General features: G+C 46.1%; 1 protein-coding gene across 8 annotated transcripts in view; it reads left to right on the forward strand.

Moving 5' to 3' along the window:
• NCOR1 (nuclear receptor corepressor 1) overlaps positions 1-27,083 on the forward strand; it is a 125,146-nt gene that overhangs the window by 15,980 nt on the left and 82,083 nt on the right. For 7 of the 8 annotated variants that reach the window (XM_069944988.1, XM_069944994.1, XM_069944990.1 and 4 more), the window contains exons 2-4: positions 8,165-8,348; positions 18,902-19,011; positions 25,186-25,375. In XM_069944988.1, the coding sequence (XP_069801089.1) occupies positions 8,241-8,348; positions 18,902-19,011; positions 25,186-25,375 (408 nt within the window). In that variant the 5' untranslated portion in view covers positions 8,165-8,240. Of the gene's footprint in view, positions 1-75; positions 138-8,164; positions 8,349-18,901; positions 19,012-25,185; positions 25,376-27,083 lie in introns of those variants that run through there. The other variant, XM_069944987.1, reaches the window with a different exon arrangement.

Here is a 27,083-nt window from a genome sequence, read left to right on the forward strand (position 1 = left end):
AAATAAGAGAATAGTGATGATTCTAGTGTAGAGCTCCCTCACCCTACACGTGACATGGTGTCTGGCGTAGCACATTACTATGTGGCCATCAGACTATTCTGGGTCTAGTGCACATAGGATTGCTGGAGAACGATCAGGTAAGCTCCGTACATTTATTACACCTGTTGCTTTTAGCACCCGATAACCTTGTTGTGTGTGATCGGACTCTCCCCCTCTTACGTGTGGGACGTTGTGGGTCCGGGTCGTTGCTCATTCATGATCTGGCGTTTTCCTCTACCCACCAGTAATGATTGACAGTGTCCTCTGTACAGTCCGAGGCCGTCGTCACTGTAGTGGGTGGAGGCCAGTCACCGGGGTCATGGATGTTGCAAGGTGTATTACGTATAAGACGGAAGTATTTACAGCCCTGCCACTGCGTTATTGCTGCATCACCGTACAATGGTAAGTGATAAGAGGGCGTAACACACGCAAAGTAAAGCACTACCTGCCTCTTCCTTTCACAAACACTGTGTCTAGGTCTGTACAGCGTAATGGTCCTTTTAGACGGAGCGATGATTCGCATGATTAACGATTTTGAATGAACGATGTGTTTTTTATAACGATCAGCGTTTAGACGGAACGATACATCATACGGAAAAATCGTTTTGCAATCGTTTTGCGATCGCATAAGCCTATCTCACACATAGGTGAAATCGTTGAAAGACTGTTTACACTGAACGATCTGCGAATTTTTTGCAAACGATCAACGACTATTTGAGAACATGTTGAAAGATCGAAATGAACGATTTCGCACTCGTCGCTTGATCGCTCGCTGCATTTACATGGAACGATTATCGCTCAAATGGATCGTTATCGTGCAAATTTGAACGATAATCATTCCGTCTAAAAGGACCATAAAGCGGAGGTAGAGAACCTTGGCTCTCCAGCAGTTACAAAACTACAACTCCCATCATGCCTGGACAGCCAAAGCGTGATTGGTTGATCCTGTGTTATCTACATACAGGTGTCAATTTTCATTGCAATCCTACCTATTAGGGCTCATTCACACGATCCGTGTCACGATCCGCCCCGACAGTAGAGATGACAGGAGAGAATGATGTGCTCTCCTGTCATTGGATCTACTACTCACCTATTCCCCTGTGCAGGCCGGCTAGACACGCTTACCAGAAGTGGCGGGACTGCGCTCCTGGGAGACGAAAGCAGCGTACTCCAGGCCACTTCTGGTGAACATGAAGCCGGTCAACGCGGGGGAATAGGTGAGTAATAGATGCGATGACGGGAGCGCACATCATAATCTCTACTACGGGCGGGGGATCTGTGCTGCAATCCGCTCTAGGACATGTCCTATTTTTTTGCGGGGCAGGTCGCAGCACGGATCATGCGAGTGGCCACATTCACTTCAATGGCCCCTAAAATTGGCTGTGGTCGTGGAGTGCGACCATGGACAATTTTACGGGATGTGTGAATGCAGCCTTAAAATAAGGGTAGATTGCTGAAAAGTGATCCCTACATAACAGTACTGTACGTGATTAGCTGGCCGTGGATCTGGGATATCCAGCCCATTGGGATACTTATGTAGGACTACATATCATGCTGTTTGCTGTATACTGTATTCAGCCCATGCATAAGATCTATCCACAAACCCTCATTATCTGCATAGAAGCTTAAAAAGTGTCCAGGCAAAATCAACATTTTCCCTATCCACAGGATAGGGGAAACGTAAGAGATTGCGCGAGTCCGACCTCCGTGTCAGGCCCCGGCTTCAGTGTTTGTAAATAGATCCTTGGGTACAATACATGACCCGTGGCTCTATTCACTCATATGGGGGTGGGAGGAGTACAGAGGTCGGATATCTTACTTTTGATTTCGCCCAAACAACCTTTTAAGGGGTGCCTGTCAGCACGTCCGCTGACCTGATGAGTTCTTCTTAGTCGCTGGGAGTTTGGGTATCCAGGCTATAAAAAGGCCGAAACCATAATGTACGCAGCAACCGTTCTCATCTAGTGGGGATCACATGCATTATTACGGTTTGGGTTTTACCAGAACTTCCAGACGCCGAGAGGAATCCACCACTGATCAGGTCAGTAGACGCGCTGACGTGGAAAATAACACTATAAACATTCACTTTTTTTTTTACTAGCTGTACTTTCCCTTTGCTGTAGAGAGTGTCTTAGGTTATAGGGGACACTGGAAAAACTTGCATGTCAAGACCTGGGTGACATGTGTGGGTGAGGTGCCACCTTTATTGGCCTCATCTCCGAGGTGTACAGGGATTTTCCTGCTTGTTGTATGGACCTTTCTGTATCCATTGATGATATGGCGGCACAGCAGTGATGGCTTCTGTATAAACGGCTGAGTTATAAAGGGGTGTCGGTGGTATAACCTATGGTATTGTAGCTTGACGTACGGGAAAGACGTTTCTGTCCCTTTGTGGAACCAGAGATAAAAGAACATTGTAGGGAACGTATCACCACCGTATACTTGTGAGTTCTGCCACTGTTCACAGTTTTTACTTTTTTCATGTTTTCCTTGGCAGACTACCCCCTGGCAGCGTTATAGACCCTGGGAATATGTTCTGCCAAAATGACTTGGCAGGAGCATTGCCTTCACAGGTACCTACAGAGCGGCCAATTGTTCCTGCAGCCCAGCGGTCACCATTCTAAGTGGGACGTAATAAAGGGAGGCCATACACGTGATGCCCTCCCTAGCTTTCCTGGGTTGTTTTTATGTCGTTTTCTAGAGTTTACAGCATTGTTTGTGGTGTTTTTTCAGTCCTCCATGTTATATTAGGCCAGATTTTTTTTTTCTTTTGTACAGTGGCTATTTTTTTTCTTCTTTTTTTAATTTTTTTATAAAGCGCCAATAATGCTCTGGGCCTGCCCCATACTCCAGGAGCCGATGGAAGGACGAGCAATGTATTACAGAAGTTCCACCTCTAAGTCCCTTATGTGTATATATAAGAGGAACCAGCTTGCTGCCATCACACTGTTATACCCTATAGGCCGCATAAACAGCTGTCCTTTTACACAGATTATCTGACATATTTTTGAAGCCAAAGCCAGGAATGTATTTGAAAAGAGAAATTTCAGTCTTTACGTTATGACCTGTCCCCTGTTTATAGTCTGTTCCTGGCTTTGGCTTCAACAATCTGTCAGATAAATCTGTCTGTGTAAACGGACCCTAAGTGGTTTTGAATCTTTTGATTCTGGAAAATCAGGGCATAAACCATGTTGTTACCTCAACATGTGAGAATGATATTAAAGGAGTTGTCCAGGCTACTATGATGGCCCATCAATTGCCGCAGCACCTGTGCTTCACAGTGAACGGTGCGCCATCCTCTGTGTAGTGGTTGGGGCTGGTTACTGCAGCTGTTTATCCATTTAGGATAGCCTGTCCTGAGAACCCCTTTAGATGGCAGTATACATTCTGTAGCTGTCATCTGAATGCTCTTCTACCCAGCCACACTGTACACATGCATGCTTGTGTTAGGCAAGGGTGCATGTGTTCTATATATAGAGGGAGTGGGGGTCAGCTGCCGCCAGACTTCTCATGTGGTGGCTTATCCAGCATGCTAATCTGTCTCCGCCATCCCCCAACTATAGGGGGGAGAGTCGGTGCACCCTGCATACTCTGCCGTCTTGCTAAAAATCAGTTTGCCCGTTATGTTTATGGAGGACTTGACCACATTTAATTTTCAGTTCAACTGTGAGACGTTCTATATCTTTATGTATGTATTTTTTATTTTATTTTTTTTATAATTACGTTTGATGCCTTTGTATAGAATACCATGCTCGACTACAGAAAAAATATCCCAGCTTGCCTCTCTTGTATTCTAAAGCCCCTGTTACACGGGGCGACATAGAGTAGCAAACAAACACTGTCAGCGCTCATTGTCTCCTCGTTCCCCGCTTGCTGCCACCGCTATTAGGTGTCCGCAGCGAGCGGGTGAGTACAAGTGGGGTTTCCCGGGTGATCGCTAGATTTTTCAAGCAACCCATAGAGGATAGCGATGGAGCGACAGCAGCAGATCACTGCTATCATTGTCGGCCGATAATCGTTCCGTGTAATAGGTCCTTAGGTGGAGTAATACATTTGTTGGTTTTATGAATTCTCGTCTGAAAGAGGATATTGGGGTATATGAGTACAGTGGGCGATGCTTATACCCCCACATAGCACAGGTGTCAGTCTGATATGTCAGGCAATAGGGATAGAAGGCAGGAACAGTTTTGTTTCCTCTGTTATAACACGTGGCAGGCAGTGAGCATTGTGTATAGGACACGCAGTAGCAGCAGGGCGTGTGTGTGACACATATTGATGATGGGGATAGGCGTGCAAACAGAGGAGCCCCACTATCGGCTATCAGTGTCCCAGATGGGAATACCTCTTTAAAGTCTTTTAAGTAAATTATAAGGTTAAGATTGCAATAACTCTCTGTCCTGAGTTCATAGGGTCTAGCTGAGTGAAGGGCACGACCCTGAGCTTCACTCCTCAGCCGGCCGCCTGATCCAACTCCATTACAGGAGACAGGCCACGTTATAAGTCCATGTACTCTCACTCCATTAAAAATTCCTATTGGGCAGCTAGCTGCCTGTAGTTAAACCAGTTGAAGCAGAACTAAGGGCCCTATTACACCAAGCGATTATCGCACTAATTGGCTGATTAATATATGTTCTGGATTATAATAGTTTGGCGTAATAGGTTGTGTCAGCTGATCATTGTCTTTAAGCATCACCTATCAAAGCAATCGCAACAGCGACGCTCGGCTTCAAGTCGCCCCGTGTAACAGGAGAGCCGGCAGCAGCAAACCTCTGCTCTCTCCAATGGGCCACCTAGGACCTAAGGATTGTCTGTGCAGCTCCCCCTGAGTAATAGCACAGGCAGCAAGTGGGGGAACGTGGAGGCGCTGAGCTGACAGGTTAGCGCCCGCTTCCCCTTAACATTTTTAACGCGTCAGTAAGTTTTTTTTTTTTTTTTTTTTTTTTAAACGAATGACAACATTTTCAGGCGCCCTCTTATCACGTTTGATATTACCTATGTGCTAGGGCTGGGCGATATGGCCTAAAATTTATATCACGATATAATTTGATGCATGCACGATATAACGATATATCACGATATATAAAAAAAATTTTTGTGTGTATACTCACCCCCCCCCCTTGCCAGTCATCAGCCTTCCCCTGTGCCAGTGATCAGCCTTCCCCTGTGCCATCAGCCCCCCTTGCCAGTCATCAGCCCCCCTTGCCAGTCATCAGCCCCCCTTTCCAGTCCTCAGCCTTCCCCTGTGCCATCAGCCCACCTTGTGCCAGTGATCAGCCCTCCCCTGTGCCATCAGCCCCCCTTGCCAGTCATCAGCCCCCCTTGCCAGTCATCAGCCCCCCTTGCCAGTCATCAGCCCCCCTTTCCAGTCCTCAGCCTTCCCCTGTGCCATCAGCCCACCCTGTGCCAGTCATCAGCCCCCCGTTGCCAGTCATCAGCCCCCCGTTGCCAGTCATCAGCCCCCCGTTGCCAGTCATCAGCCCCCCGTTGCCAGTCATCAGCCCCCCGTTGCCAGTCATCAGCCCCCCGTTGCCAGTCATCAGCCCCCCGTTGCCAGTCATCAGCCCCCCGTTGCCAGTCATCAGCCCCCCGTTGCCAGTCATCAGCCCCCCGTTGCCAGTCATCAGCCCCCCGTTGCCAGTCATCAGCCCCCCGTTGCCAGTCATCAGCCCCCCGTTGCCAGTCATCAGCCCCCCGTTGCCAGTCATCAGCCCCCCGTTGCCAGTCATCAGCCCCCCGTTGCCAGTCATCAGCCCCCCGTTGCCAGTCATCAGCCCCCCGTTGCCAGTCATCAGCCCCCCTTGCCAGTCATCAGCCTTCCCCTGTGCCATCAGCCCACCCTGTGCCAGTCATCAGCCCCCCGTTGCCGGTCATCAGCCCCCCCCCCCCCCCCCCCACAGTGCCAGTCATCTCCCCTCTCAGTTTTCCAGCCATTTCATGTGCCAGCCAGCCAGGGCCATCATCAGCCCCATGCCAAGCCATCTGCCGCCCCCGACCCCTCTGCTACTTACCTTTCCTGCAGGGCTGGCTGATGGAGTCCGCGAGGCGAGACGGGCCGCGTCTTCTTCCCAGCATGCACTGGTAGACCTGACGTCACACGTATCAGCGCGCTAGCGCGCTGACGATGCGTGAACCGAAGGCCCTGCAGCGCGGTACCACGGAGCGGTAAGTGAGAAGCTTATTCACTACCGCTCCGTGGTATATCGCGATATGACGATATGCCAAAAATCTATATCGTCAACCAAATTGATGACGATATTTTGGCATATCGTTTATATCGCCCAGCCCTACTATGTGCCCACTATAGCATCAGTGTGCCATTTTTTTTATTTTTTCCATTCTATTCTATTCTAAGTGTAGTAGAGCATAGTACGCCGTGCATTTGCTGGGTGAAAGGTGGCTTATGGATGTGGTTACTGTATACTACGGGGGGGGCGGGTTCTGGTGTTCCAGATACGGACTGTTAGAAGAAAGGTCTTGGTAACCCATTGATTGTAGACCTTAATACCCAGTACCGAGCTGTTTCACATCATACAGCAATGGTTATGACAGTCCCTGGAAGTTCTAGGTCCAGTTTACCTGTGTGTTTTTCTCAGGAGTAGCTGTCTGTCCGGAGTGTACTCCAAAATCTCTATGCAACTCCCTGGTGTCGGTGATGACACAGAGTTCAGAGCCAGCTGGCTGCAGAACAGCTGCTCCATCTTCCTCCCTCCTCTGCCCTTCACTCCCTCAGTGCACGCTCCTATCACTCAGCAAACACACCGCCACCTGTTTCATCAGGTTTTACTGTAATAAACTGCTGCCTCATTTCTGTATGTTTCTCTCAGATCAACAGGTTTTAGAAAGTTATATAGGTTTGTGATTTTCTTCTATTAAAAAATATTAACTTTTCCAGTATTTATCAGCTGCTGTATGTCCTGCAGGAAGTGGTGTATTCTCTCCAGTGTGACACAGTGCTCTCTGCCGCCACCTCTGTCCATGTCAGGAACTGTCCAGAGCAGCAGCAAATCCCCATAGAAAACCTCTCCTGATCTGGACAGTTCCTGACATGGACAGAGGTGGCAGCAGAGAGCAGTGTGTCAGACTGGAGAGATTACACCACTTCCTGCAGGACATACAGGAGCTGATAAATATGAGAAGACTGGAGTTTTTTAATAGAAGTAAATTACAAATCTATATAACTTTCTGACGCCAGTTGATATAAGAGAGAAATATTTTCGCCGGTGTACCCCTTTAAGGTTACGCCACCAGATTTCAGATCTGACATTACTAAGATGAATACAGCTCTGGAGATTTTTGCAAACTGTAAAACTCCCTGATGTTGAAGATTTATCTTGCAATTACATAGCTATATCTTCTTATATAGTGCTATATACTAACTTTAACAGTGTCTGAGGGTAGCTTCACACGTACCAGATCCACAGTGGCTTTCACGCAGTGGATCCTGGTATAGTGAAGGTCTATGGGGTCATATACCCGCAGCGGAATTTTCATTCCGCTGCAGATATGTGACCCGGCCCTTTAACCCCCCGGCAGCCCCGGCCTGAAGCATACCTTACCTAATCAGCGCCGCGGCTGTGTGAAGCTCCCGACCCCCCTTGCTCCTCATCAACCAATCAGTGCTGCTGTGCACTGATTTGCTGATGAGGAATAACAGGAGCCGGGAGCTTCACACAGCCGCGGCGCTGATTAGGTAATGTATGCTTCGGGCCGGGGGCAGCCCTGGAGCATACATCACCTGCTCCCGGTTCCTGCTTGCTTCGGAGCCTTCTGGCAGGTCAGCAAATCAATGCGCTGCGGCTGGGCAGCACACTGACCGCCGGGAGATGCTGGGTGGCCTCGAACCAAGCAGGAGCAGGTATGCTCCAGGCCGGGGGCTGCAGGGGGTTAAAGGGGCTGGGTTACCTATCACTATATGTTACCCCCATAGACTTTCATACTACCAGGATCGGCAGCGTGAAATTCGCTGCGGATCCGGAACGTGTGAAGGCACCCTGAAGGTTAGAGAACTCTGTAATGTAGTTAGGATGGGTCCGGGTGGCTGCTGTGTATGTAATGTACATGTTCTTGCTGTATTGCTTCCTCCCATCTATGGCTGGTTAGTGACGTGTCTCTGTTCTCTCCCCAGGTGGTTTCCACATGACATGATGATCACCGTGCACTGCCCCTGACCTTACTCTTCAGTAAGGACTTTGTCTCCCATTATGTCAAGTTCGGGGTATCCTCCTAACCAAGGAGCATTCAGCGCCGAGCAGAGCCGCTACTCCAGCCACCCCGTGCAGTACACCTTCCCCGGCAGCCGTCACCAGCAGGTCAGTATCACATTATCCCCTATATACTTGGTATAAGCATAGCAAAGGGATCCCGGGCTCCAGGCCACCACCACGCACTCTTTCTGTTCTTCTCGATCTGCGGATGACTGTGCCCACGTGCCCGGTGCCACTTCTTCGGCCGCCTTGATTGCTTCACTGCTCCACGGTTCTGCTGGCTGTCACAGATTTAAAGGGACAGTGCTTCCCTAAGTGGTGGTGTGACTTAGAAAAGGGGTGTATCAGAATTATCGTTTAGTTATAGATACCGAGGCTACATGTACGATAACTGCCATCTTGATTCGGGCTGGGCACATTGATGCATAGAGAGGACAACTTGGCTCCAAAATATAATGGAGAGGACAACTTAGGCTCCTTCATTTGTGGCTTATAGCAAAGGATGCAATAACATAGAAAGATAAAAATTGCAGATGTAGAATCAGCATTGTATATTCTACCCATGTATAATATAGTGAAAAGTTTAGCGGGTGTTTTGGAGGTGACAGAGCCCCTTTTAGGGTTCAAACCCACTTGCCGGATCTGCAGTGAGTCTCCTCGCTGCGTTTTTGTAGTGAGACTCGCTGCAGATCCCCGCCCTATACTTTCATTAGCAGAGAAACTCGCAGCAGGGATGTACATCCCTGCTGCGATTTTGTCTGCAGCCCACCCATTAACCCCCCAGCCGCCGGAGATTATACATTACTGGGTCCCTGCTCCTGCTTGCTTCGGGGCAGGAGCGGGGACCCGGTAATGTATAGCCTGGCCGCCCCCCTGCTGCCCCAATTGTATTCTCAGCAGCACTGATCGTCCCCCGCAGCCCCCGGCCGCACTGATCGCTCCCCTGCAGCTCCTATTGTGCGGCCGGGGGCTGCGGGGGACCGTGCGGCCGGGGGCTGCGGAGGATACGATCGGGACAGCAGGGGGGCGGCCAGGCTATACATTACCGGGTCCCCGCTCCTGCCCCAAAGCAAACAGGAGCGGGGACACGGTAATGTATAATCTCCGGCGGCTGGGGGGTTAATGGGGCGGGCTGCAGTTTCTCTGCTATTGAAAGTATAGAGCCGGGATCTGCAGCGAGTCTCGCTGCAAAAACGCAGCGAGGAGACTCGCTGCAGATCCGGCAGGTGGATTTGAACCCTTAAACTACATGTAAATGTCTCTAAGGATGATGGTAAGAAAAATACCTTCATCCTCGGCGCTCTATACACTATGGGGACATATCAGCAGCTTAGTTTCCCTTTAAGAGAAGAGCCTTACCTCACTAGGTGCTTGGTGCAGTTACCCTTGTAATGCAGTGTCTGTTAATCTGCACAAATCTGCAATGTAACGTTGGATTTATCACAATATAGAATTATTGAGGCAATTTCCAATCTGAACAGTAAGTGATGACAGCAAATTTTTGCGCTTCCTCAATGTGACTTGGTGACTGGTGTCAGTGATTCTAGATCAGATGGATTTTCTGCTCTTACATCGAAGATCCAGACTAAAAAATAAAATGTCATCTGTGTTGAGATCTTTACTTCCCAATGAATGTTCCTTGTCACCATTGTGGAGATCCCTCATTCCCTTCTACAGGGCCGCAGCTTGGTAGGTGCTGTCACTCGGTCACCCTTGAGGGTCTAAACCCTGAAAGCCTTAGAGGTGTCTAGAATGTGTGATATAGTGGTGCCTGCCAGTTTTCCTCTTGCACAGCTCCGCTAGTGTCCTGTGCCGGCACTACATCTCGGCCCTATGGATTATAGATGCAGCTCTCTGCACAAGGCTGGGGAGGGGGGGAAACGCTGGTGAGGCCGCAGTCTCTTTGTTCTCCTGATCGAGAGTCCCCGACAGGCTTTTAATGCAGTGATGTAAGAGTTCAGGACGTGATATGGAGGAAACCATGTAATCTCCTGCAATATAGTCGCCTGGTGTAGGAGCTTTGCATCTGTGTGAAATTTGCAGAACAGGGAATCCCCAAATTAGGGATTCCCTTCTGTGCCAGAGGTTACCAACATTTGTCCTGTGGGTTTTGTTTTCTTAATCCTTATTTTTATTTCACAACTAAATATAAAGGCCACTTGTATCTGTGTTCTGCAATGTGATACCACTAAGAGGACCTCTACTGTGTTGCTGCGAATTTTCTGCCTCAGGGTGGGTAACTGATCCGCAATGGATCCTGACCACCACATACTGGTGGTCAGGATGCATTGTGGGTATACATGTTCTTGTTGGTAACAGTATTATGCATGCAGCACTGTGTTCCATCTCTAACCTATAGTTTACATTGTTTTGCACTATGCACTTGATATAGTGAGGTTTGGCTGGCACATAACATACTGTACTGCCCTGTATTGTAGCAGCCATTTAACATTACTATTTTTCTGTTTACATACATATGGTTGCTTGTAATATTATCCTGACACCACCTTTTTTTAACAGTGCTGACTCTTCTGTTTTTTTTTTTTTTTAAGTCCCTGGCAACAGCTTCTTTGTTATGTTGGGAGGATTAATCTCAGTGAGTTCCTCAGCAACTACAAAGTTGCAGATAAAGCTAGTCAGGGACTTGTTTACATCAGCCGTCTCAGAAGGGAGGGGGGGGGAGACAGGAGAGAAATGCTCACACACTGATTTTTGTGTCTTCAGCAGAAAGCAGCAGCTCAGCACTGGGGGAAGGAGACTAAATAGAAAATAACAAGTATGGAAGGAATTGTTAGTCTCACCATGGGCAGCAACATATTAAAAGTGAAATACCCCTTTAAGGAGCTGTGGTTTTGATATCCACTTTCCATTTCTTAGAGGTATTCTCAGCAGTGTGTTAGAGGCTGATGTGATGCATGCTATGTGCGAGTACACAACACGGAGAAGGTGTTACATAAACATAGCTTGGGACGTGGCTGGCAGCGCTGAACATAATACAAAGAATCTATCATGTAAATAGAAAAATATTGTATGTCCTCCTGGCATGTTACATGCGCCGTCACCTTCCATAGCCTCTCGCTCCAGGAATTGTTGACACTCTGAGGTTTCTGCCTGAAAAATAGACCTACGTAAAGTCAGGAGAAATGATGTAGGTTCTTATGACCTTTCATAGGAGTGAATGGAAAAAGAGCTTTAACACATGTCCTCATAGGAATGGAGGCAGATGTTGTCTGAGATCTTGTGCCCCCCTAAGAAGAGCCAAGGGTCCCAAGAAGCCTAATTCAGAGATTGCCTTGTTCACACACCCCAAGACGTTCTCATGGTATAAGAATGGCTGTTCATGTAAATAAGGGATGGGGAACCTTTGGCCGTCCAGCTGTTGTTAAACTACAATTCCCTTTTAAATCAGATATTTTTTATTAAACATTTTAACAGTTTTACAGCAAAACCCTTCCCCCCCCCCCAATAGGTAAACTACAATTCCCATCATGCCTGGACAGCCAAAGCCTGATGTCATTGGTCGCTGTGTAATACTACACTTTCCTTACAGTGGCTGCTAAAGGTAGATGGGTGGTTTATGCTGGTACCCTCGGCAAGAAGTGGTGTATTCTCTCCAGTGCTCTCTGCTGCCCCATCTGTCCATGTCAGGAACTGTCCAGAGCAGCAGCCAATACCCATAGAAAACCTCTACTGCTCTCCAAACTGGAAATAAAACACCTCTTCCTGCAGGGCATACAGCAGCTGATAAGTACTGGAAGACTTTAAATCTTTCAATCGAAGTAAATAAATTTCTGGCACCAGTTGATTGGAAATATTTTTTTTTCAGTGACCTACCTTTTTTTTAAGGGGTTTTTGTCAGTCCCATGGATACAGAAAGCAGCAGAACACTTGTATGGGATTTAGACCTCATGTTCTAGTGATTTGAACCAGTCAGTTATTTGTCAGACGTTTTAGGTCCTAATGTCTCTGCTGATCATATTGCGGATTACTCTGCTCCCATTTGAACATAACCAGACCCCTTTCCCATGTGGCTTTATCAGGTAAAGGGTACTATACTATGTATTAAAAAAACACGCTGTTTTCCTGACAGGCCAAGGGCTGCATGCAACTTCTCCAGACACCAGGAGCTAAACTCTGTGCTCTGGAAGTTTGCTGACCCCCCATCTCCTTCCATATATTATCTATAGCACTTTAATCCATCCCCCAGTACAGTGTTGGTGTTTTCACTGCATTGCACTCCCACCAGCGCTGTGTTATGGCACAGCAGAGAGGAGTAAGTGGTTTGCTGTGATGATGTCAGGCAACTGAAGAGAAAGTAGTAACCATCTGTGTATTACTGTCTCTGGTCCTGTCCCCTGAGAGGGAGACATTACTGTGCACCATGGAGGGGACTCTCAGAGGCTCGCTGAGGCTGGGTTCATGCTGTGTTTCTGCAATCCGTTTTTCAACTTTTTTTTTTTTTCTATACTGTGCATACAATTACACTCAGCCTGGTAATAATGTGACTTTAGCGCCCTTATTGCTGGCAGGCTGCGTTCACACTGCGTTTTTGTAATCAGTCTTTTTTTTTCATCCGTTTTGTGCATAAAACTGAAGGAAAATATATGCATTTGTGTCCATCCATTTTGATCTGTTTTTTCATTGACTTCCATTATACAAGAAACGGATGAAAATGCAAGTTTTTTTTTTGGGGGGGGGGCGTACACAACGACCACATTTTGTATGTACTCAAAAAGAAAAAAAGTTTTTTTTTTTTGTTTTTTTTTTGTCAATGAAAAAACTGATGAAAATGGATGAATACAAATGTATATGTTTTCCTTTTAGTTTTATGCACAAAACGAATGAAAGAAAAGACTGATTGCTAAGATGCAGTTTGAACCCAGCCTGCCAGCAATAAGGGCGCTAAAGTTACATTATCACAATGCTGAGGGTAATTGTATGCACAGCACTGCACAGGGCGACTGAGAGGCGCAAACAACCGCTGTCGGTGCTCGTTTGCTCTTCGTTCCCCGCTCGCTGATGGTGCTATTACATGCGGCAGCAGAGAGCAGGTTAGTGCAGCGTGGCCTGCGGGGATCTGGGGTGGGGCTGCCTGGGTAATCGCTAGATTGTCCGGGCAGCCCATAGCATATAATGCCACGGAGCGACAGCAGCAGAACGCTGCTATATTAGTCGTTTGTCTTTCAACATGTTGAAGACAAACGACTGCAACAATCAGCCGAAATCGTTCATGTCGGCTGATCGTTACCTTCTAATACACAAGACGATTATCTGTTTATCTGAATACGACCGCTAATCGCTTCGTGTAATATGGCCTTTAGGGTATAAACACACACACCGTATACGCAACGTATTTACTGCTGCGATACGCAGCAAATACGCAACAAATACGCAGCAGATAAGATCTAAATAACTGAACACAGCATCAAACAGCTGCAGATCTGCTGCGTATCTGCTGCGTATACGGTGTGTGTGTTTGTACCCTTAGTGTATACTATATCTGACAACAGTCTCCACTCCAGGGATCTCAATGGGGTTTTCTGCAAAAAAAAAAAAAAAAAACTAAAACAAAACATGAATGTCAATGTTTGCCACAGATTCCACTTGGCCGGCAAGTTGCCCTGCTGAGGAATACCCTCTTCCTCGGGGTAATAGGGGCCTGTGTAATAGGGGCCTTTAGCAACAGATCTTGTAGTAAATAGTTTGTCGGATATGTCCTATAACTTTGCATTTGACAGATTTGTATAAAAGAGGGGATCACACATGAAACCTTTGGCTTGTAGCCAGCAGACAATGGACGTCCGCAGACATTAACCCGTCCCCCGTCATATCATAGTTTTGTTTCATTGATTTTCTTTCTGTATAGTAATGTTTGTATGACGTTTGTAGTGTAAGGAGGAGGATGGGTCAGTATGACAGTCAGCCTCATTTCCTGATTATTACTGGGGCACGGGGTGTATTTTGGCAAGCTGTATCCTGCCTGCTAGTGCTTATCCTGTTCTGCTCCAGCGCTCATCCCATCCTGCTATTAGTGAATGTGCTGGACGGAGTTTCAGGCGAGTTATGTAACGGGATTTATTTGAAGAGCACTTTGGTATCCTGGGTCAGAGCGGCAGCTGCTCTGCAATACTGGCCCATACACACAAGGTCAGCTACACTACTCACAAGCTTGCTGCATGGGGTTTGTTTTTTTTTTGTTAGATTTTTTTGGCATAAAAAATCCATTAAATCTTAGACTCATTTTTTAAAGTATTCTGGATTGTTGGATGCTTGTAGAAAAGAAGTGGATGGGGATGAGGAAGAATAAACCAACAAAACACAGTAATCACTGAACTCAAGGAGAACAGTGAAAAAACTCCAATGAAGTACTCAATCAAGAGTCTCCACTGATGCCCCCAAAAATTTAAATATGCAAAACAAGAGTCCGTGGAGTCTCAGTTGCGAGTCTCAAAACACAGGATAGCCAGATATCTCTAGCCTGTTGCCACGGGGTGCCTCCATGATAGGGAGAGCACCCCACCACCCTGATAAATAACCCCTTAAGTCCCACTCGGTTGCGAGTATTGGAACATAAGTAGGGAAATACCAGGGTGGCCCGTTTTTGTCAATGTCTAACTCGAGGTACAGGTATTGCGATCATGACAAGGGCTTGCCAAGGCAGGCCTCCATCCACAGACAGCCTTAAGGGGCTTTCTATCAGGGTGGTGTGGTGCTCTCCCCATCATGGAGGCTCCCCGTGGCAACAGGCTAGAGATATCTGGCTATCCCGTGTTTTGAGACTCCACGGACTCCTGTTTTGCATATTTAAATTTTTGGGGGCATCAGTGGAGACTCTTGAGTACTTCATTGGAGTTTTTTCACTGTTCTCCTTGAGTTCAGTGATTACTGTGTTTTGTTGGTTGATTTGTCATTGCCCCAGCTAGCCAGAATCCTGCTCCACACTGATGAGGGGCAAATACCCCGAAACGGCTGTCTGTGGATGGAAGCCTGCCTTGGCAAGCCCTTGTCATGATCGCAATACTCGTACCTTGAGTTAGACATTGACAAAAAGGGGCCACCCTGGTATTTCCCTATTTATGTTCCAATACTCGCAACCGAGTGGGACTTAAGGGGCTACCTATCAGGGTGGTGTAGTGCTCTCCCCGCCCCATGGCAACAGGCTAGGGATATCTGGTTATCCCGTGTTTTGAGACTCGCAACCGGGACTCCACGGACTCTTGTTTTGGATGAGGAAGAATACCAAAAAATAAATTCCTAATGGATGTGCCTTATTTTTTTTTACTTAAGATCTTCTGTGCCAGCTCTTACAGTGTACCTATCATAAAACCTTCTGGTGTGTCATAGCGACTTCTCAAAAGTGTGTTTGGGTGGCGGTCTGGAAACGGAGACCACCGCTGATTGCTAGAATAAAGAGGCAGCAGCACTCAGCAGCGCACCCTCTGCCCCTTCATTTCTGCTATATGGAGATAAATTTTATAGACTGCTAATGCAAGCAGTTTACGGCATTCTAATGGGAGCCTATGAAAGTTCCCTAGGCTCCGTTATAATTCAGTAGACCACAGTTATAGCAGAGGTGAAGGGGCAGAGTGTTTCTGCCCCTTCATTCTAGCAATTAGTGGGGTCTCAGCACCTGTACCCCCACCGATACGCACCTCTGACACATCAGAATTTTTTACAAATCATTGTTACACCTTAAAGTGACACTGTCACCCCCTATTTGCATTTTGACTGCTCTCCACAGGTGTAAAGGGTAAATGTTACAGCTTTCATTACTTATTTTATATCACACCTCATGGTGCTTGTTCTGGTAAAAAGTTGTTTTTATCACATGTGGATTGGTATATGTGGACGGGGCCTCGCGGCCTTTGTGCCACATCGGCGGGCTTTGAAGTCTGTGCTGCTCTGCTCCAGGTTTCAGGAAAACCTGGATCCAGTCCTGGGAAACTTCTGCTATTTTATATCCCTATAGTACAAGGAGGACATTATAGAAAGTGATGGAGACCCTGAGATCTCATACCTGCTAATAAGCTCCTGTAGAGTCTTTAGACTTTTGGGCCAGCATGTAAACTGATCCTTAAGTGAGCTTTTATCCTTCAAAACAGACCTAAGCGGCTAAGAGTGACTTATCTTTTTAGAATGGAGGGAAGGAGAAAATAAACTTAGAGAAGTCTGGCAAAATTTTTTATTACCAATATACACTTATTACAGGAAGTGCACATAGTGTTTTTTTCCCTGCACTTACTACTGCATCAAGGCTTCACTTCACTTCTACTCGCACTCCCACCCAGTACAGGGAGCTCTTAAACCAAAGCAATGCTCTTAAACCAAGTCACAATTTTGAAAAACACTGAGCTCTTAAACCAAAACGCTCTTAAACCAAGTTACTCTTAAACTAAGATACCACTGTGCACTTATTATGGGAAATGCTTATAAAGTGATTTTTTTTCCCTGCGCTTACTACTGCATCAAGGCTTTACCTCCTGGATAACAGGGCGATGTCACTTCCTGGATAACAGGGCGATGTCACTTCCTGGATAACAGGGTGATGTCACTTCCTGGATAACAGGGCGATGTCACTTCCTGGATAACAGGGCGATGTCACAACCCGACTCCCAGAGCTGTGCGGGCTGTGAGTGCTGGAGAGGATGATGGCAGGGGGACACTGAGGGACACAGGGCACTGGAGGGACACTGAGCATCCCTCTGCCATCATCCTCTCCAGCAGCCACAGCCGCACAACTCTGGGAGTCGGGTGCTAACATCACCATGTTATCCAGGAAGTGACATCACCATGTTATCCAGGAAGTGACATCACCATGTTATCCAGGAAGTGACATCACCATGTTATCCAGGAAGTGACATCACCATGTTATCCAGGAAGTGACATCACCATGTTATCCAGGAAGTGACATCACCATGTTATCCAGGGAGGCACATCACCATGTTATCCAGGGAGTGACATCACCATGTTATCCAGGAAGTGACATCACCATGTTATCCAGGGAGTGACATCACCATGTTATCTAGGAAGCAAAGCCTTGATGCAGTAGTAAGTGCAGAGAAAAAAAATCACTTTATAAGCATTTCCCGTAATAAGTGTACAGTGGTACCTTGGTTTGAGAGTAACTTGGTTTAAGAGATTACAGTTTTTCTAAATTGTGACTTGGTTTAAGAGCATTGCTTTGGTGTAAGAGCTCCCAGTACTGGGTGGGAGGGGGAGGGGAGGAGGGGCATGGTCTGCACAGGGTGGTCTGTACTCTGACCCAGGAAGTCTCCCTCACCTTCCAAATCATAGCAGATCCACTTCAGGCTGGGGCTTACATCAGGGGACAGGACTGTGGAGGTAATCTCTCCATAGCTGTAACCCCTCTCTCCCCGGACAGTGAATGCTGCATGTATGTGCCCACATATGTCCTGCTCATTCCTTTATGCTCCCTGCAGTATCTGTCAGCCCTTGTGTTTCCCATCCTCTCCATTACTGTACAGTAACTTATAATATCACATATTCTGCTGTTTCTGAATGTTTGTTTCATTTGTTTTACATGATGTTAAGAATAATAAATGGGGTGTGGAAATAATTGTCTGCATTTCTATATTTATTTTTTATTGGTAAATGTGCTTTGGTGTAAGAGTGGATTTGGATTACAAGCACGGTCCCGGAAGGAATAATGCTCTTAATCCAAGGCACCACTGTACATTGGGGATTTGTATAACTTTTGGGGGGGCAATAAAATACTTTAATAAAAATATCTCCCGGTCGTCTTGGCTGGATTTCTGCAAAGTTTTTTGAAACAGTGACCATTTAAGTGGTACAAGTGCGTACATTTACGTCTTACGAATGTTACACATACAATTTGACTACTTACATCTTTTTCTGGCATTTTCAGCTCAATTTTTTTCCCATAGGAAGATGTACTGAAAAATACGTTTGTAACGTTATTAGCACCTACTTTTACTTAGTTGGCTTTGGTTTGCAATATGGGGGTGGGAGAAGGTATACTACCAGTCAGATATCTAAAGACCTGTTCTCATATTTAGCACCTACTGTATGGGTGTATAAATGCCCTCAATGCTACACAATGAAGACATAACTATGTAGAACAGGGCTCCTTCACCTTTCTCTGCACTGGCCTCACCAGCCAGTCCCCTTTTCATCCCAGGGCCCCAATGACTGACAGAACACTGTGTAGCGGCAAATCCAGCCATGCAGCACCCATATTGCTCCAAGCTTTTCTAACCAAATACCACCACAGTGCGTGTAATATGTTTTCCAATGGCGGCACGGACCCCCTCAGTACCTCTTCTAATACTACCACAGTGCTCATAATATACTCTGTATACAATAGGTTCTTCTGCACTGCTGCTGCTTATCACTCTATATTATTATGGAGCCTATATGTGGCCCTTTGTCATCCCATAGAAATCATGGAAAAGATCAACGTTGGATGGGTAATTTTTAGGCTATGTTCACATACTGTACAAACAATGGCCGTTCCGCTTTGAAAGGCAATTGTTTAACGCTACCGCGGCCGGAATTAATAATGTTTGTACAGCGTGTGAACATAGCACATTACACCGTTCAGTAAACCCTAGACAAATAACTTGCGTAACACAGAGGGATATGTATATGCTAATATATGTGCGTTCTTTATTTTTTAGGAGTTCTCTATTCCCGAGTACCGAAATGCTCACCTGGAAGCTTTGCAGCAGCAGCAGCAGCTTAGGAGGCGGCCGTCCCTGCTCTCTGAATTCCATCCTGTGTCAGAACGGTACGTGCTGTAGACTTATAGCTCTTATATAGGACATGGCCTTGAAGGCAATGGCCGATCAGGAGTGTTATGGTTTCAGCAATGTTCTAATCCTTTTTCTTTATCAATACATCAAGGTTTTTAAAGGAACATCAAACATGAAGGATTGAATAAAATCCCAGTGCTTTTTTTTTTTTTTTTTTTTTAAATGTAGCTTCACACGTACCGGATCCGAGTTTGCAGCGAAATCCGCTGCGGATCTTGTAGTGTGAAGCTGAGTGGGTCCCATACACGCAGCGTATCAGCGCGCTATATATATATATATATATATATATATATATATATATATATATATATATATAATCAAAGAGCATTTTCAACAATGTAAACATCGGGACAAAAAGGAGCATTGTACATATGATAGTAACCCAGTATAGCCCAAATACAAAGAGATAACAGAAAGACAATGTCGGAGCTCCAATGTAAAGGCGTATGGCAATCTCCTAATGATACCATAAAAAGCTAGACTACATAAAGACACCAGACAGTACACAGAAGGGAAGAAAAGAAAGGGGGGGGGGGGAGGGGTAAGGGACGAGCCCACATTCAACTGGACTAGTTTAAGAGGCAGAAGGGTCGGAGCGGTCAGTATTCCTCTCTACCCAATAGAGATCCCACGGGTCCCAGACTTTTTAAACAGGTCCAGTTTGTTGTCTAATCTGGCTGTTAGATGTTCCATGTTCCTTACATCTAGGATTCTGGCATACAAGTCACTTCTAGAAGGTGGTGCTACTGCTTTCCAATATTTTGCTATCAGGCACCGTGCTGCCGTGAGAAGATGCAACAGCAATTTGAGAGTATGGCGTTTCAGTTTGACTGATGTAACGTTAAAAAGATAGAATACCGGATCCAGGGGGATATCTATACCTGACACATCATTAATTAGGCCCTTAACCATCTGCCAATATGGGGAGATGAGAGGGCAAAGCCAGTAGATGTGTGGGAGGGTGCCCACCGTCTGTTGACATCTCCAACAGAGATTAGAGATTGTTGGGTTCATTGCATGCAGAACTCATTGCATGCAGAACTCTTGGAGTATAATACCAGAGCAACATTATTTTATATTGATTTTCTTTGTACGTCACGCAGATAGAAGTCTTAGCCGCTCTGTCCCATATTACACTCCAAATGCTCTGAGGCAGACGCCTCCCGAAAAGGCCTTCCCATGTGTCCATATAGGGATACCGCACATCTACATCCGGCGGTGGCTGCTTAATCAATCTATATATATCCGAGATTAGGCCTTTGGTGGACACCCCAGCCTTGCAAAGCCTCTCAAAATCTGTTGGTAGGGATACTGTCGTTGAAGAGAATAGAGTCCTCATGTAGTGCTTGATCCGGAGGTATTGAAACTGTGTTACAATGGGGAGGCTAAAGTCCTTAGCTAGAGAATGATCGCAGACTCCTGTCTAGCTGAGCCACAATGTTAGCGAAGCGAAATAATTCGTTATCATACCAATGTTTCGTCATCCCACTGGTAAGACTGTCTGGCAGTTTAGGATGGAACAGAAATGATGTCATAGGGGAGCACTTCGACACCAAGGGAAATCGTTGCCTACACACATTCCATATTTGTCTAGTATGGGCAATGGGCCCAAGAGCACTGTTCTGCAGGGTAACATCAGATGTGGACCATAAGAGAGTTGGGATGTATTGGCGCTATCCAGAGCTTGTCTATTACCATCCACTTTGAGTAGGCACGTAAAGCGGCCCAGGCTGGGATATGGCGTAAGTGGGCCGCCCAATAATAAACCAAATCCGGGAGGGCCAAACCCCCCCAGCACTTAGGGGCGAGCAGGATATTTTTTGCCACCCTATGTCTTCTATGTGCCCAGACAAAGTGGAGGGTAGAAGCCTGTAGGGCCTTAAGGGCTCTGAGGGGTACCTGAATCGGGAGGGCTTCAAAGTGATATATCAACTTAGGGAGTATGGTCATCTTGACCGCTGCAATTCTTCCCATGAGTGATAATGGGAGGGTATGCCATTTATCCAGCAGAGCCCGAATCTCGGAAAAGAGCCTAGGGAAGTTTTGGGTATATAGAGAAGAGTAGGAGCTCTATATTAAAGGGGCTGGGACCCATTAAGCTTCACACTAATGGATCTGTAGCGGATTTCGCTTCAACTTGCAGCGTGAAATCCGCTGCGGATCCGGCACGTGTGAAGCTACCCTTAAAGTGTTCCTGTCATAAAACAAAAAGTTCTTTCGAATTTCATGTCAAAATTTTTTGATTGGTCTGGGTCTGTGTGTTCACACTTGTACTGATCATGAGATCAAGCAGGGAGAAAACCACGCTGCAGCCCTGTGTAAGAGAAAGAGTGTCAGGTTCCTTAGACTTAGGGTACTATTACACGGAACGATAATCGGCCGAATTGGCCCGATTCGGCCGATTATCGCTCCATGTAATAAATGCAACGATCAGCCGATGACAACGATCATCGGCTGATCGTTGATATAGGTTAGACCCTATTTTTGTCGGGCGCCGACCGCGCACCGCTACGTGTAATAGCGGTGCGTGGCCGGCGACTAACGATATACATTACCCATCCACGTTCTAGGGCTTCTCCCGGGGTCCCGTGCGCGCTCTAGCTTCACAGCGGCCTGTCAACTGGTAGGCCGCTCAGCCAATCACAGGCCGGGACCGCCGCGGCCTGTGATTGGCTGAGCGGCCTATCAGCTGACAGGCCGCTGTGAAGCTAGAGCGCGCACGGGACCCCGGGAGAAGCGGACGGCAGGAGCATATTTTTGGTCTGGTCATAGACAAAGATTAGCCCCATTCCTGCATCTCCAATGTGCCCACAGTTCCATAGAAAACAATGGTTATGAGCCCTGCTGGAATCACTTATTGATCGTATAAATGGTGAAAAACAATTTATAAATGGAGTTCAGTGACTGGGTGTCTTTACATCTGTACTAGTAGTCTTCCTGTTGTGGGATAGTGCTTTATGCTAAATCTCAGGTTATTCCAGATTATGTGTGTGTGTATATATATATATATAATATATATATATATATATATATATATATAATATATATATATATATAATATATATATATATATGGCTTGAGAAAGGTCTCGAGATGAGACTGAAACGGTGCACTTGCTTTTTGATGTACCAATAAATACCACAACTTTTTTCACTATAAGGATGTGCCGCAAAATTCTTGGATTTATTTAGTTGGAGATTTAATCCAATCTCAGTTGCTAGGCACTCCAGCACTGAAACTGGGAGTGCACTCTATTGTGGACATATGTATATGTGTGTGTGTGTAATATATATATATATATATATATATATATATATATATATATATATATATATATATATATATATATATATATATATATATATATATATATATATATATATAATTTTATTATATTTATTTATATTATATTTTATTATATTATAGTTTTTTTAATTTAGTGAGGGATATGTAAGGCCCCTTTTTTGTGATAAGTCTGCTTTTATTTCCCCAATATCTTCCCCCTTACTCACTCGGACGTCATGGCGTGATGCAGGGGAATCTCATTCTTTGCTTTACTGTTTGGGACAATTGTCACTTTGTTTAGTGGAAGGGTTATGTGGTTTCAGCTGGGCTGTCATTTATGGTAGGGCGCTCTCCAGAAGATCTGTTACCTGCTAAGGTGGACATTTTTATTTGTTCAAAGTCACATTGCTTAAAAGCAACAGGAACCCTCTCGCTGGAAAAGAGCGCCTCCAAACCACACTGGAATGTTCTGCTGCTCCGTCGGATTGCTTGCTCGACAAATCTGGTTTCCTTATAAAATAGCCAGCCGACCGCGTAGCCTGAAGTTAAGCAGAAATGTGCTTTTTCAGAACGTAAAACCGATTCTAGTAATGCAAATCACTTGGTAGCCACACAGTGGATAAATATTGCTTTAGAAATTATCTCGCCTGATAAAATAAAACCTGGAACACAAACTTTACAAAGTCTTCCCCCATTTATTAGTCCGGGAGACATACGTCAAGTTCACCGGCCGCTACTGAAGTCTATTACCATGAATCCGCACTTCATATTATGAAAACTAATGCAGTAAAACGTTTGCTTTGTCTCCCCATCATTTAGAAAAAGTTTAAACTCAGATGTCACAAGTTTTGATCACTTGGGGGTCTTCTACTGTGATATCTAGAAATGAATTGGGGTCTAAACAGCCAATCAGAACTTGGTATGTGACGTATTTGTAAATGACATAGACTTTGTAAAGGGCTTGTCCCGTCAGTACAGTCCCGCTCATATACTTTATTAGCTCCTGTGAGTGTCATACTGTACATGCAGCCTCACCTGTCTTCACTCTGGCCCACCCAGCCCATCCATGTGATACAAGAAAGTCCATTTATCTTCACAAATAAGTCACCAGTAAATATGGATTATGGAATTTACTTATCAACCATCAACCATTTACTTATCAACCCGTCCCCCGTCTCCCCCTGGTAAGAAGTAGTGGTAAAACACGCACGCTGTGGCACTATGAACCTCATGAAGATGGCAGAGTAGAGTGCTTGGCTGTTTGCTCATATATGTGAATGAAGCGACACACAGGACCCTCTGCTAATCCATGAGGTGTCCTATCAGTTAGCCCCCCACTAATCACCCATCCTATGGATAGTGCTTAATGGGAATCCACTTAACACATTTGGTTACCAGCTCCCCTCGGTAGTTGTTAGTTGTCACTGAGATTTCCCATAGATAGAGCCGTACTGCTTTTGAATAAGGCTGGGTTCATACTGTGTTTCTACGTACGTACATGCAGTATGTTTCATTTGAATGTACAGAAAAATGGCTACGGTGGTGACCGGCGAGGGGACATGGCTGAAGGCGTGTGAAGGGTGATAGTAGCTGGAGGCGGGTGAGGGGTAACTGGTGAGGGGACCCGTCTGGAGGGGGGTGAAGGGTGAGGGGACCCGTCTGGAGGGGGGTGAAGGGTGAGGGGCCCCTTTGGAGGGGGGTCAAGGGTGAGGGGACCCAACTGGAGGGGGGTGAAGGGTGAGGGGAAACAGCTGGTGAGGGGACATGGGGGGAAGGGCTGCGGCTGGAAGCGGCGTGATGGGTGAGGAGATGCAGCTCGAGGGGGGGGGGTGACGGGTAAGGGGACGCAGCTGGAGGGGTTTGACGGGACGCACTTGAAGGGGAAAGACTGGAGACTGTTGGAGGACATGGCTGGAGGGGGGTGACTGGTGAGTGGAGGAGGGGCGGCTGGCAGGGTGAGGGGACACTAGTGGGGGGGGGAGTCGGCTGAGGGGAAACAGCTGGCAAGGTGAGGGGACACTACTGGCAGGGGGACAGGTGAGGGGATGCGGCCGGAGGGTCTGACGCAGGTGACAGGTGAGTGTAGTCAGAGTTCGTTCTCTCAGTGCACAGACAGGCCTTTTGACACTGTTCAGATGCCCGAAGTAAGGGAGAAAAGCAGCTAGAGCAAGAAGCGCTTGAGCACATCTTATGTGATTTTAACATCTGCACCACACCAACTTGGAGGGCCCCCAACACCATCTTGTCACCATCCCAAACAGCAGTGTCAGGTGTTTGCATGGAGAACCAAAGGTCCATTTCACCAACTATCGTCAGAGATCATCAGGTTCAGTTCCCCCCCATAAAACATCTACACCGGCCCCACAAGAGAGATATTAAAGGGAGGCACCAGAGAGCAGTCTACGCCCTCCTGTGGAAGTCCTCGGCCCATTGCTCTCTACCATGCTTCACTTTGATCTTAGTAAAAATATTAGTGTAGTAAAGTTAAAGGGGTTGTCTGAGTTATTTTTGTGGCGTATGAGATTGCGGGATTGTTTAAACAGTGCCCTAAGTCCTTTAAATGTAGCAGTTAGTTGTCCCATGTCCCCCAGCTCCGTTCATTCTCTCTGGAGATATCCAAACTCATCGCTCTGGTTTATCTGGCGGCTCCATAGAGAATGAACAGAGCGGCGGGTAACCTGCCGACCTAAGGTCCCACACAGAACCGGTTAAGAATAAATTCAAAACTGTACAATGCAGAACAGAGAACGATCCAGAGATACATTGTGTTGTATATGCACATTTGTATCAGTCATCAAGAGGCTATAAAACTGATGAGGTTGCAGTAAATGTACACTCTTTTCATGGTTGCACTGGTTTTGCAGGCCTCAGGACAGGCGATCGGGGTATGAACAGCAGTACCATTCCTCTGCGCAGAGTGACCATGAGGTGCTGGAATCCAAGAGACCCCGGCTAGAACAAGTGGACTCTCACTACAGAGTTACCGCTGCCTCTGTGGTGCCTCTGGTATCAACCATCCAGGAGGGGCTCCGAGCACAAGGGGATATTAAAAAGGTAGGCACTGCTGTGTAGAGTCTATGCAATGGGATGCTGTTGTGGGGTAGGTCGTTTATAACTCTAAAGGGGTAGTTGAGCAAAAAAGTTATTTTTCAAATAAAATAATGTGCCAGAGATTTGTAATTTTTAATCTCAAGACTTTTAGTACTTATCAGCCGCTGTATGTCCTGCAAGAAGTGGTGTATTCTTTGCAGTCTGGGGAGCGGGCTTTCTATGGGGATTTCCTACAGCTCTGTACAGTTCCTGACATGGACAGAGGTGGCAGCAGACAGCACTATGTCAGACTGGAGAGAAAACACCACTTCCTGCAGGACATACAGCAGCTGATCAGTACTGGAAGACTGGAGATGTTTTTAATAGAGGTAAATTACAAATCTGTATAGCTTGATTTTTTTTTTTTTTTTTTGCTGAACTACCCCTTTTAAGTCATATTGGTTCTCAGAGCTTAGATCTCCCCCCACTGAGAACTCATTTTGACATGTCTCTATGTGATCACTAGCACTTGTTTTCATATGCAAAAAGTGTTCAAATTTACAGCGTGCAGAAAGGTAAAGCCAGGTATATTGCAATAATTATTTCAGAAATGACACCTAATTGGTGTGAAAGCAACATAAGGTTTATGGCGACTTGTGGACGTTTCTACCTAATCCAGGTCTTTCTCAACGTCGCTGGGGTAGAGTGTGTTGAGGTGCGCTCCTGGCGCTATCCTTGTGGCGTATCACGCCACAAGTGCCACACAGCATCATGTGCCACACAGCGTGTGATACGCCACAAGGATAGCGCCAGGAGCGCACCTCAACACACTCTACCCCAGCGACGTTGAGAAAGACCTGGATTAGGTAGAAACGTCCACAAGTTGCCATAAACCTTATGTTGCTTTCACACCAATGAGGTGTCATTTCTGAAATAATTGCAATATACCTGGCTTTACCTTTCTGCACGCTGTAAATAAACATTTGAACACTTTTTGCATATGAAAAAGAGTGCTACGGATTTATTCTGGATTACGTTGGGTTGAAGCCCGTCCGTACTGAGCACCAACAATTTGGTCTCCTGTTGTGCGCCCCTACTTCTTGCTGTCTATGTGATCACTCTCTTGTGTTTTCTGTGCCATAGTATGTGTCCTCTTCCATAAAGGCCCTATTACATGGAACGATTACTGGCCGTATTCGGCCAATAATCGCTTCGTGTAATAGAAGGCAACAATCACCGGCGCAGTTGTTTGTCTTTCAACATGTTGAAAGAAGAGTATTGTTGTACCGTGTTAGCCATAGAAATCATTAGAATAGAGAAGAAATCAGGCAATACCTTTTGGAGGCTAACTGAGTATATTTGAGTGTAAGCTTTCGAGAGTCTAGCTCCCTTCGTCAGACAAGATGTTATGCAGAACTGAAAAAATCACAGACTTATAATATACACACTAAACAGAGCTCATCAAAGGATTTTAGGAAACTTTGGAATTAACAAAATGCAATATACACAGGGTCTGCTATTTACAACAGGTCCATAAACTATAGCTCATGAGGCGTGACAAGATGATGGTAAGCCCTTGTTGCTATCTGATTGTTGTCAGATTAATGGCCTAATAGTAATTAATGGTCTTTATAGCCAGAACAGGTCACACATAGGCCGACATGAAGCTGGCATGGATATTGAGACCATGTTGCAAAGTTTTAAATTTAAGCATTAGTTTATATTCCCATTC

This window comes from Dendropsophus ebraccatus, chromosome 11 (genome assembly GCF_027789765.1).
Source record: "Dendropsophus ebraccatus isolate aDenEbr1 chromosome 11, aDenEbr1.pat, whole genome shotgun sequence".
Classification (NCBI taxonomy): domain Eukaryota; kingdom Metazoa; phylum Chordata; class Amphibia; order Anura; family Hylidae; genus Dendropsophus; species Dendropsophus ebraccatus.